This window comes from Musca autumnalis, unplaced genomic scaffold, assembly GCF_047663935.1.
Source record: "Musca autumnalis isolate F117 unplaced genomic scaffold, ASM4766393v1 scaffold_1, whole genome shotgun sequence".
Classification (NCBI taxonomy): domain Eukaryota; kingdom Metazoa; phylum Arthropoda; class Insecta; order Diptera; family Muscidae; genus Musca; species Musca autumnalis.
Genome location: NW_027411644.1, coordinates 11,998,445 through 12,011,201, shown reverse-complemented (window position 1 = coordinate 12,011,201; position 12,757 = coordinate 11,998,445). Strand labels below are relative to the sequence as shown.

Genomic DNA, 12,757 nt, shown 5'->3' with positions numbered 1-12,757 from the left:
GGAAACGTTTCAATTCCGTAATTTCATTTCGATCGATTTTGTTTTAGCTTCTGCAGATTCCGATCGATTTGGTGAAGTCGGAAAACATCATTATTTACTTTAAATATAAAATTAAATGTAAATTAATAATAAATAAAACAAATAATCAATTAAATTAATTAATAATAAATAAAATTAATAAATTAATAAAACAACATTTTTATTATTTATTTCTAAGTGTTTAAAAGTCACAAATTAAAAAAATAAAAATACAATTCCGCTTGAAAAATCAAAAGAGGTTTCAATCCGAAAAATTCTTCGTTATTCGTTTTCTGAAGAAGCTAAATACGGAATCAATTCCACATTTGATCGGAATTAGTTTCCGTGACATGCCTGATATTCCGATTTTTCAGTCTCTAGAACCAGTTATCTGATTCTGTCCCTCTGTATCCAGGATCAAAAATTCTGCAACCTGAACAGGTTGCGTTCATAAAGAATCAGCTAAACAAATGAAGCGTGCCGTGTGGCCCCAACCCACATGCAGGGCATGTTTTAGGTATCGTGTCATCAATTCGTGTCCCATACGAATTGAGGCAGCTGCATCGCTAGCGTTCTTCTGCAGCGATGGATACGGGATGGTCCCGAAGTATAGCATTCACGCTGTATCTCTATACTGCCTGGGCGACTGCATCGATATGAATGCTCTCCAAGCATGCCTGATAGGCTCGTTGATATAGAAGTTCCCGTTTGCACCTTGGACCTCATGATTTAGAAGATCTTTCCTGACGTGACTGGGTGGAAGAAGCCTGTCCATTAAATCGGTACAGGGATGCTCAGCGTTATGCTGATGCTTTGTAAGAGGTCGACAATTTTTCTTTCTTGAGCACCTTGTTCCTACTTTTGATCCTATCGCAAGTAGCTGTAACTTGCGCGAAGGGCTTAAACATGATATCGAACGTTACAGCCAATATTTTGGGGTAGTTAGTGATCGTAATCAGGACACCATTGACCAATATGTTCAGTGGAATTTATTTCAGTCACCGAAATGGCGAACAGCAGATTTCGTGGCTGATATTTTCATACTCCTCAGATTTAAGAACTGCATAGCTATGTACAATTTTAACCTATCACATATGTCATCCACAATAGGACCCGAAGCCAAGATTGTACAATCATTCGCATACATTACGATTTCTATGCCTTGTAGAGGGTGTGGAATTTCAGAAAGGTAGAGGTTAAATAGTTCCGGAGATATTACCCAGCCTTTGGGATCTTCCTGTTTCACTCTACTGGGTTTGGGCTTCTTGTTTCTAAATTCTACAAACGACTTGCGTACACAGCGTAATTATACTATATCCTCAGCTTGATTATATACTCAACAGCCATCATGACGTCGCTCGGCCTGTTTTGGTTCAGTCCTGTAAGGCATGTAATGTTTTTGTAGAATTATGGAAAAATTGTTTGTCCTTATTATTTCTGTTGTAGTCGCTGTTTGTTGACAACTTTTAGCCAGTTCCCGTACTTTATAAAGTGGTAAAAGTCGTAAAAGTTGTAAAAGTCGTAAACGATTTTCATATAAATTTTGTGTACGGGAACGCAAAATGTGTAAAAGTGGTAAAAATTGTAAAAATTTTAGTTCTGGAACAGAGCTTTTCTTTTATGCTACGCGTGTAGACTTTCCCTGAAAAAAAATGGAATTGTTATTTTATGTTGTTATTCAAATAAATATTTACTTACCTTTTTGCGAATTTATCCAAATTTTTATTTTTAATCCAATATTCTAAAATTTCATTTTGTTTGACAAAGAAACAAAATAGGTGTGTTCGTTTACTTTTCCCGTAACATTTACTCAGCAAGAAGTGACTGAGAAAAAAAGAGCAATTTGACTCTCACAAGAGAAAAAAATACAAAAAGTAAACGAACAGCACATTACAAAACATTTGTAAGATAACAGCTGATCAATAAAAACAAAGAGATTGGCGCAAATAAATAAAATCGTAATTTCGAGCGCTTAAAAATAATAAAAAGAATTGAACAATAAAAAAATGAATAATAAAAGGAAACTGCTATATCCAAATTTTAACCGTTTTCTATATAATTCGGCACACTTATTTCTGGAGTAAATACAGTCGCACATTCCAAATTTAATTGAAATAGGACATATATAGCGTGTTTCGTGCACCAAATGCCTTAAATCGGGCGAAGATATATATGGGGGCCATGGTACAATAATACAGGTAGCATTATCATGCCAGCTGATGGTAACATAATGTGTCAATTGCATTGAATTAATGTCAAATTTTGACATCTTATGTTGCCAAAAATTGCCGATGCGGCTACCTGTGTATTTGTACCATGATGGGGGCTATATCCAAATCTGAACCAATTTCTACCAAAATAAATAGCGTTCGTCCTTTTGCCAAAAAACTATCTTCCCCAATTTTCATGCGAATCGGACAATAAATGCGACCTGTACTTTGTTTAGAAAAATACATGGACAGACGGACATGCGTAAATCGACTCAGAAAGTGATTCTATGTATATCCTTAAAAGGAACTATGGGTCTATCTCGTTTCCTTTTGCATGTTACAAACTAATGCACAAAGACATAATACCTCTTACCACAAGGTGGTGTAGGGTATAAAAATTTCAAGCTGATTTAAGTGTGAAACAAATATTACGGTGCGCGAAAGTTTGGATTAAGAAAGCATGGACTTGTCCACGAAACACATTACATCACTGTAAACAGGACAGATGTTTCCAATGAAAACACTCTTGGAACTCGATGTACGTTTGGAAGAAATTTTATTATTCCAAAGTTCCGGACTTGATTCAACTTGGTTTCAACTTGGTCTAAGTTTGAACAAAAAATTACATCAAATTTGGAACAAATCAAGAGTTATCCTGCGCTCCAGCCAGTCGGACAGACAGATTGGCGGGTATGGTTTAATCGACTCCAAAAAGTCCGAAAGGGATTTCATTTAAACATACTTGAGGTCAAACTATTATTTCAATGGGGTACATTTCCATAGTATCAATGCTCCAAGAATCGTACCAGGACATTCAGTGTGCAAGACGGATGTGCTACCTTCTATTCTAAACAAAGCCAAAAATGTTTGAAGACTCTTGGGTGCCTCGATTAAATCCAATCCCTCTTGCACCTTTCAATTTTTGTGTGGGAGATAACCCCAAGATGTTCCGAGAGTTATTTAATTGGACTTATAAGATTATGTGGAGGTACACATAAATGCTCCAAGAGCTGTTCTTTCAAAAATACTTGGGGTCCAAAGCCGTTATTTCGATGTAGCCTCAGGGGGCTGAGGGTAAATAAATACATACATTAAGCACAAATGTAAACAATACAAATCAATTAAAATTAAGGCTTAAGTTGAATGTTTTCATTAAGCTCGGATCGGGACCAAATTTATTTCACAGGTAGGTCTCGTTACCCTGATCACAAATATATATAACATTTTTTGCGGAAGTCCATACTTCTCGATATATGGACCTCCGAAGTTCCGAAAATTCCCTTGTTAAATGTCGGCTACTTAGAGAAAAATTTTAATTTAAAAGAAAATGTTGCTCCCGTTCCCTAGATTGGCTCCTGTCCATAGCAGAAAGTCTTAAATCCCCGGCCAAAGGCCGGCTATATAAAAAAATTATAATTTTTTCCGAGCTTAATGCTTAAACTCAACTTGCTCCAAAATTAATTTGCAACAAATACCTGTTCCTGCAGAATCTTCAAATGACAACGGGTTGGACATATTCAAAGATGTTCCAGTCACTCCACTTTGTTTTGCCACCTAAAATAAAAGTTCAGCGAAAGTCTTAAGTTATTTATTTTTACTTACTTTTTTCCGTCCATAAATTTTCCAATTGGCAAAAAAATCAAATGTAAATTTGTATTTTAACAACTCTTGTTTCTTTTTGTTTACAACAAAACAACTCAAATCAACTGATTATTCAACAGCTGATCGAACTTACGAATTCTTACTGGACAAATTTTCCCAGCAAGAATTTGTAAGTTCTCAGTCACACAACTGTCAAAAGTGCTCTCTCAATTCGCTCTCTTTTGCTGGATAATTGTGTAAACGAACAACATCTCGTAACAATTTGTGCAAATTTGTACAAATTATCACGTAAACGAACACACCTAATGTAAACAAATAACTTGGGATAACACTTGCAACTTTTCGTACAATGGGAAATGAGTTGAATTTTTTGTACAAAAACAGTGTTGCATGACATTTTTTGACGTTTTTTTCAATTTTTGCGTTTCCGAACTTTTTGAAAAAACTTTTGTGTGAAAACAATTTTTCTCTCTTTTACAAGTTTTACCATTAAAAAGTACAGGAGCAAAGCTTATATTAGTATACCCAAAGTGGCAACATGCATGTGAAAAAGCATAGCTGTGTTCCTTTACTTACCTGAGGTTACCATTTTTCCCATTTGTTACCATTTTTAACCTGCAAAGAGTTCCTTAAGCCCAAAAAGTGGCAAAACTGGAAGCAATTTTTAAGAGAGTGAGAGTGGAGAGAGAGCGAAAATGACTTTCTCTTCTACCACAGGCTACCAGCAAAATTTCTGCAGGTAAAAAATGGCAGAACTGATTTTTCGACTTTTGTTTGACGATTATTTCACAAATAGACGATAAACAGAAGAAAAAGTCGAAACCTAAACTAAAAACTGTGAAATAAAAGACGAAAATTGTTTTTTTTTATGTTTCTTTTTGACATTGCTGCCAGATATACCATTTTTCCGTTCCTTTACTTTTGTGATAAAAATGTTCATGAGAGAGCAATTTTGAGCAACTTTGACATTTTTCTCTTTTACCACCCTTACCATTAAAAAAGTAAAGGAACAAAGCTCATATGGTGTGATCATGGTACAATTAGAAAGGTAGATGCCTCAGCCCAGCTGATAGAATCTAAAACGTCAAAGAACTATGAATTCACCATGAAAAATCAAAACAAAAAACCATATGATTCGGTTAGTAAGAGATAGCATGTCTACACTTTATAGACAAACACAAGCGATAAAAAGATACAACAAAAGACCATTTGGCGAAAATTTTGACAGTTTACATTACAAAAAAAGTTGCTTTGTTGCAGCAATTCGCCGATGCATCTACCTTTCTTATTGTACCATGCATGGGTGTGATATAACCATTAGTCGAAGGTCACACTAGAGTGTTTTCACTGAAACTTTTAAGGCCCCGGCACATATGATCCGGTGTGTGACGCGTTGAGCGTTGAAAACAACAACCACATGAAAAATGTGGAAGTGATGCCAAGTTTGTTCTTGAAGTTTTCATGTGGTTGTTGCAACGCGACGCTCAACGGACCGTATGTGCCGGAGGCTTTAGGTATTTATAGATCGAGTTCCCCACTACAGCAACTTTATGATATCACTCTACTGTGAAACTCGACCTAGGAAACCTTGTTTTCGTGAAATTGTTTCAATGAAACACTCTAGTGTGACCTTCGACTTATCGAACTGTAGTGTATTTCAATATTTATTTAATACACATGCCAACACTGATTCTATGTTATACTTTTTCTATTCTATCAATGGATCTTTTGTACTAATAACTATTCGCTACATTTTTAGTAAAGTCCTGCGTACATAAGCTGCCTTGCCTGATTGCCTTGCTTTCCTGCTTCATTTCTGGCATAATAAAATTAAAAGAATAAAGAAAGCCGAGCTAATTTCGAATTGGGTTGCCCTTTTTTATTCTTTTATCAGAAGCAAGCAAGGTAAGCAGGCAAGGCAGCTTATGTACTCACCCCTTAAAGGCCGCGGCACATACGGTCCGTTGAGCGTCGCGTTACAACAACCACATGAAAACTTCAAGAACAAGTTTGGCATCACTTACACTTTTTTCATGTGGTTGTTGTTTTTAAAGCGTGACGCGACGCACAACGGACCGTATGTGCCGGGGCCATAAGTGTCATTTTGCTTACTAGTTATAATTAATGTATATATTACACTATCCCAGCAAAAAAGTTTGGAAGTAGTGCAATGCAGAGTTATGATTTCAATACATCTTTCGATGCAGTCTACACGGAATTATGAAAATGCACTGCGCTCGATACATTTTGGAAGCACTCATGGTTTAATAAGAAAGGTTAGCCAAAGCTTTATGTCAATTTAAATTTTTTTTCATTTGAGTATACCTAAAACTTCAAAACAATATAAACAAACGGTGTGTATGTGTGTGTGGTGTTTGAATAATATGCCAAACAATTTTAAAAACAATCGAATTCAATGATTTTTAAAATTGTTTTTAGACCATTTGTATGGAAGAAATTGGTGAGATTTGCATTGAAACAATCAGTTTATCATATTCACAACTCGATTATGTGGAGAAAACTTAACTCTTCATTCATTTTTCGCGTTTTTATAAAATGCTCAAAAAATGCATTGTAAACAAACCCAATTGTTGCTTTTATTTTGAAGTTTTAGGAATTCAAGAAAAACAAGGGTTCTATAGATTTTTTTCATTTAAATCTACCTCTTTACTTATACCATGGAAGCACTCGCTTAAAGATCCATAGCCAAGCAAGCCAATTTGTTGATCCCTAAATTCTAAGAATTTGTTTTATAAAAAATAAAGAAATGCAAACTAAAGTTATGAACATTGCTGTAATTCACGAGACGCAAATTATTTTTGAAGTGGAGTTGGAGTTTTTTCGAAATATGAACTGAAGTAGGAGGAAAAGTGAAAAACCATTTTCATGATGAAGCAATATCAATTTCGATGTCAAAAAGCAGAGTAGAGGAAGTAAACTTAGTTACGATCAAATTTAATGGAGAGTTTTTATAATTTGTGTTAATGTAATAAAGTTAATATTCTTGTTTTACACGAATAAGCAATGCATTTTACTTATTTTGGGATATTTGCAATGGCTTGCATTTTATAATACTTTAGACTGCATTTAAATTCAATCCAAAACACTACATCAAAGGCTGTGATTTGGATCGAAAATGGAGTACATCCTAGCTGCGCGCTCTCTTGTAAAATTCATAGGTGATTTCATAGGAAAAGATGTACTCCAGCGGCAATTGTTCTAGTATTTTAACTGCATCCGTGGATGCAAACTTTTTGCTGGGAACTTTCATATTGTTTCGAGTGCATGGTTGTATTTGGCAGCTCAAGGACGGTTTTTTCAAATGAGATTACCTTCTTATTCTGCCATGAGATATAGCGTTGCATCACAAGTTTTTTGTTGAACAACTCACCGATGCATCTACCTTTATAATTGCATAATTTCAACAACAGTAAAATTTTCAACCCTGCTTTTGACAGAATAGGCCATGACAAGAAAAAAATTGCAATCAGCTGTTAGCTGTGGCCAACCCATGGTACAATTACTTAGGTAGATACCTCAGCCCAGCTGATCGAATCTAAAACGTCAAAAAACTAGGAATTCGCTATGAAAAAAAACAAAACAAAAAACCATATGATTCGGTAAATAAGAGATAGCAGTGTTCACTTCACTGTACAAACACAAGCGATAAAAAGAGACAACAAGAAACCATTTGGCGAAAATTTTGACAGTTTACATTACAAAAAAAGTTGCTTTGTTGTAGCAATTCGCCGATGTTTCTACCTAAGTAATTGTACCATGGGCCAACCTTATACATTATAGCTGTGTTCCTTTACTTACCATTTTAACCATTTGTTACCATTTTTAACCTGCAAAGCGTTCCTTAACCCCGAAAAGTGGCAAAACTGGAAGCAATTTTTAAGAGAGTGAGAGGGGAGAGAGAGCGAAAATGGCTTTCTCTTCTACCACAGGCTACCAGCAAAATTTCTGCAGATAGAAAATGGCAGAACTGATTTTTCGACTTTTGTTTGACGATTATTTCACAAAATGGACGAAAAACCGAAGAAAAAGTCGAACACTGACAATACTAAATTAATAACTGTGAAATAAAAGACGAAAATTGATTTTTTATGTTTTTTTTCTCACATTGCTGCCGGATCTACCATTTTCCGTTCCTTTACTTTTCTGGTAAAAATGTTCATGAGAGAGCAATTTTGAACAATGTTGACACTTTTCTCTTTTACCACTCTTACCATTAAAAAAGTAAAGGAACAAAGCTTATTATACCAAGAGAATAGCACTACAAATGGGCTAATGCATCTACCTTAGCAATTGTGCTATAATCAAAAATCAGCTGACAGCCATTTAAATCATCCAAAGGTATAATGAGATTTGTACTGGATTTATTAAACCTAGTTGTGGATTTACACCTAAACTCCTGTTTTAAGTTCAAGTGTAATAGCTCATTTAGACTAACCACAAATCCTCGACTTTATTTAATAAATCCAGTACAAATCACATTGCATTTAGATATACATTTTGTAGGATTTAAACGGTAGTCAGCTGATTTTTGTTCATAGCACAATTACCAATGTAGATGCATCAGTCCATCTGTAGTGGGATTCTGTAACTCTATTTTGCTGTTATCGATAATTGTCGGTAAAATTAAAATGCTTATAATTTTGACAATTAACAAAATTTTTCGGTAAGTTAACGATGAATAAAAAGTTGTACCTAGGCTCTACCGACACAAACAGCGATGCCAAATTTTCTTTATGTTTTTAGTCATAATTTTGCGATTTCATTTTACCGATTTTTGTCGGTAAAAGCAAAAATGAGTTACAGAATCGAATTTAAAACGTCAAAAGAATTTTTTGTAAATTGAATTTAGCAGTTTACAACTTTTACTACTTTTGCCGGTTTTACCATTTTCAAAAGTAAAGGAACAGACCATTTATTTGCTAATAATTAATAAAAGCTCTGTTCCTTTACGTGCAAGAATCTTCAAGTTTTAAGTCCAATTTACATATGCACATTAAATGATTTCGTTTTACGAAATCCTGGAATCAAATGAAGTGTATTTACACCTGTTTTTTTGCGTCATTTGCTTACGCACACAATCGCACATACACACTTATACAATAACACAAACACACGCACACAATGTATTTATTCAGAGAAATAGGAATTTCACAACACAAATGTGTATCAAATAACTTAAATTAATTCTAAAAACAAAAAACATAATTTTTGCAAGATTTTAAACATTTATTTTCACTTTTGTCATCGTTTGAGTATTTTTGTTTTTCTACAACACACACAAACAAACAAAGACATCATAAAACAGTTGCATTTTTTGGTAGTTTATGTCAAAAAAAAAACTGGGCTGCTTATAATAGTATGGTGTTTTCGTGCGTTGTTTAGAATAAATGACGCAGCTATCGTCATTTATTTTTGTATGGTAAATGACGCAAAATGTTGCCTGTTTTAGCAAATAAATGACGAAAGAGCTCCAAATGACGAAAAAGTTGCTAATGTAAATTGGACATTACCAATGTTTATCGAAAAGCGTTCCTTCACTTTATAGCTCATTTAGACTAGCCATAAATCCTCGATTGGATTTAATAAATCCACTACAAATCTCATTGCATTTAGATATACATTTTGGAGGATTTAAATGGCAGTCAGCTGATTTTTGTTCATAGCACAATTACCAAGGTAGATGCATCAGCACATCTGATCGAATTTGAAACGTCAAAATAATTTTTTGTAAATTGCATTCGTCTCAAAAAATATTCGTCAAATTACAAATTTATGCTAACTAAAGAGCAAATAAAGAATTATTTTAATCGCAGTTTGCCCATCTAAAATAAATAAACGAATTATTTTATCGTTTAGACATGATAAATTTTAGTCTTGGTTGATTAAAATAAACTTTGTACATCAAAACAAATTTAATTTTTCCGCCTTGTTTACAAATTTGTACATTTTAAATTATTCTTAGTGTAGCAATTCACCGATGCATCTACCTTGTTTCTTGTGCCAGCTTGCAACTTTTTGTATTTTCTAGCAAAATGTTGCAAAAAACAGAGTTGTATACGAGGATTTATGTCAGATTTACAACAAATCCACTCAATAGGAGGATTTATTTTTGTATGGTAAATCTGGTAGCTTTTGGCTGGATTTAGCAAATAAAACCTGATAATGTGCTAAATCCGGCTAGTCATATCTAAATGGGATATTAGACACCATACATTTCATATCTCCCGGTCCACTAGAGTGATTTTATTGTAAAAATTGCATGAAATTATGCGTCTCTATATCGACTTCCATAGTAGATTAAAATCATAAAATTGCTGTAGTGTAAGAACGCCTAATTTCATGAAATTTTTTCAATTTTCTAAAGTAAAGGAACAGACCAAAAATAATGCTAAGTTTACATTTACGAAATCCACTCGATTTCATCTGTCAATTCCATAGCTCAAACGTCAAATGAAATCTCATCTGAAATCCATTGGATTTCATTTGACGTTTAACCTATGGATTTGACAGATGAAATTGAGTGGATTTCGTAAATGTAAACATAGCATAATACACCGCAAATAATTTTGTCTCAAATAAATCGTTCAATTTACTATAGCAACGACCCCTACATTTCAATTCTATACTGAAAGAAAATCAGGTTATGCGTTACGCTTCATGCGTCAACAAATGTCAAATTACTACTGTCAAATTTTCAAGATGGCCGTTTCCGTCCGATGAATTTCTTTCCGTGCGGTTCTTAAACATGACTGGTTTAACGAATAGGGTAAGTGGTGATAATTTTTATAAAAATCACCAATTTTCAACGTGGAATTGTAAACAATTACAACCAAACACTGCCCTCACTAACAGACAATGGAATAGAACGAGAAAAAAAGAAATTCAGCAAGAAAAACTCCCATAAAAGTGTAAATAATGAAGTGAGTGCCTTCACACGTGCCCGTTCGTTTCAGTGACGTCTAAAACATCTGTCAAAAGTGTGGTTTAGTGGACAAAACAATAAAAAAATCTGATGAAAAGTAAAAAATGCAATGCTCCAGAAAGTGTGGGGGGATATTTATTAAAAATGCATACATTGCTGGAAAAGTGTAGTTCCGTGGATATCTCAAAAAAAGTTGTTTGTGGCCTAATAAAATGTTAGTTGGTTTGTTTGTGGGGAGTGTGTTTGTATGTGATGTTTACGATTTAACATAACCTCACACGTTGTTAAATGAAATGTGCATTCATTTATTATGACGTTTTTGTAATGATATTCATTTTATTTTAGGCCGTTGTTATTGATGGTCGTGGCCACTTGGTTGGTCGCTTGGCTTCCGTCGTTGCCAAATACCTGTTGCAAGGTGGCAAAGTCGCTGTTGTCCGTTGCGAAGAATTGAACCTTTCTGGTCATTTCTACAGAAACAAGATCAAGTACTTGGCTTACTTGCGCAAACGCTGCAATGTCAACCCTGCCCGTGGTCCATTCCACTTCCGTGCCCCTTCCAGAATCTTCTATAAGGCTGTTAGAGGTAAGTTGCTCCAATATTATTATCAACAAAACATTCAATGCTGAAAGCCATTGTTTATGGTAACACTCCGAATGTTAATATGCCGCTAATTGGTGTGATTGTAATAAAATTACCTTGATTTCTAAACACCAAACTGTTCCAAAGGACAATTGAATTTCACCCTTATTCTTAAAGTAAACTTTCCATGAAGTTTGCCTCTCTGCCGTTTCAACTTGAAGGAGAGAGTGTGAAAACCCACCGGGAATTTACGTTCAGAATAAGGCTGGTTTGTTTCCTTTTAGAATGGACGGAGCATTATCGATAAACAATTGCTATTCGTGATGATCAATTTTATCTTACCTACATTATTTGAAGTAAAATATGTAACAAACATTATAACTGACAACAATTCACAACATTATTTATATCCTAACTCTTTTGAACAAAATATTTATACATGTTTTTAATTTTTTTCTTTACAGGTATGTCTTCATCTTCATTTTAATATAATGCAATTGGATATCTAAGTGATGAACATCAAATTTTCTTACCTACATTATTTGACTGAAACAATGAAAACACACTACTTAACTGATTCAACAAATGCAACAAGTTATCTCTATAGCCCGTTGAATATCGTATTTAATTTGGTTTTCTCTTGTATTTTTTTAGGTATGATCCCACACAAAACCAAGCGCGGTCAAGCTGCTTTGGCTCGTCTCCGTGTCTTTGATGGTATTCCTTCCCCCTATGACAAGCGTCGTCGTGTCTGCGTACCCCTCGCTATGCGCATTTTGACCTTGCGCTCTGACCGCAAATACTGTCAATTGGGTCGCTTGTCCAGCGAAGTCGGCTGGCATCACCAAGATGTCGTCAAGAGCTTGGAACGCAAACGCAAGGCCAAGTTGCAAGTCACTTTGAAGCACAACAGACTCATGAAGAAGTTGACAGTCAAGGCTCGCGAAAACATTGCCAAGCAAGCCGAACCCTTCAACAAAATCATCAAGTCCTATGGTTACGAATGTTAATTTTCGTATCTAACACATATAATAGCATAGTTGTGAGAAGCAGTTTTTTTATTTAAGAAAAAAACTTATGATGAAAAAAAGAATAGGACGGCCTGAAATGTTTTTAATAAAAAAATAAGTTAAAACAGTAATTTTGAGAGTGTGTTTCAATTTCAATTATTTAGTCAAATCTATACTGGATAGAAAAAGTACAAACTAAACATGGACTCATTTGTAAGCCATTATAAAAAAAATGGAATGTCATGTCTTACGTCTGTAGACAATGACTCGGAAAAATGTTTCACTTGGTTGGAATTGAAAGTCCTTTCAGGAATAAGAAGGAATGCAAAACAAGGGAACCTGCCACATTGTATTTTTAACCGAGGGGTCGATTATGGATAGCAACCCAACT

The 12,757-nt window shown here is 34.6% G+C and overlaps 1 protein-coding gene across 1 annotated transcript; it reads left to right on the top strand.

The window, feature by feature from the left end:
- The first annotated feature begins 10,535 nt into the window (after nucleotides 1–10,535).
- Nucleotides 10,536–12,497, top strand: RpL13A (ribosomal protein L13A). The gene is made up of 3 exons (XM_073966422.1): nucleotides 10,536–10,617; nucleotides 11,119–11,359; nucleotides 12,011–12,497. The coding sequence occupies exons 1-3, from the start codon at nucleotides 10,597–10,599 to the stop codon at nucleotides 12,364–12,366; spliced, it is 618 nt and encodes a 205-aa protein (XP_073822523.1). The 5' UTR covers nucleotides 10,536–10,596; the 3' UTR covers nucleotides 12,367–12,497.
- Nucleotides 12,498–12,757: the final 260 nt, after the last annotated feature.

Coding starts and splice junctions, on each gene's coding strand:
- RpL13A (XM_073966422.1), top strand. CDS start 10,597: ATGACTGGTTTAACGAATAGG. Junction 10,618..11,118: donor TGACTGGTTTAACGAATAGG/GTAAGTGGTGAT, acceptor ATTTTATTTTAG/GCCGTTGTTATTGATGGTCG. Junction 11,360..12,010: donor CTTCTATAAGGCTGTTAGAG/GTAAGTTGCTCC, acceptor GTATTTTTTTAG/GTATGATCCCACACAAAACC.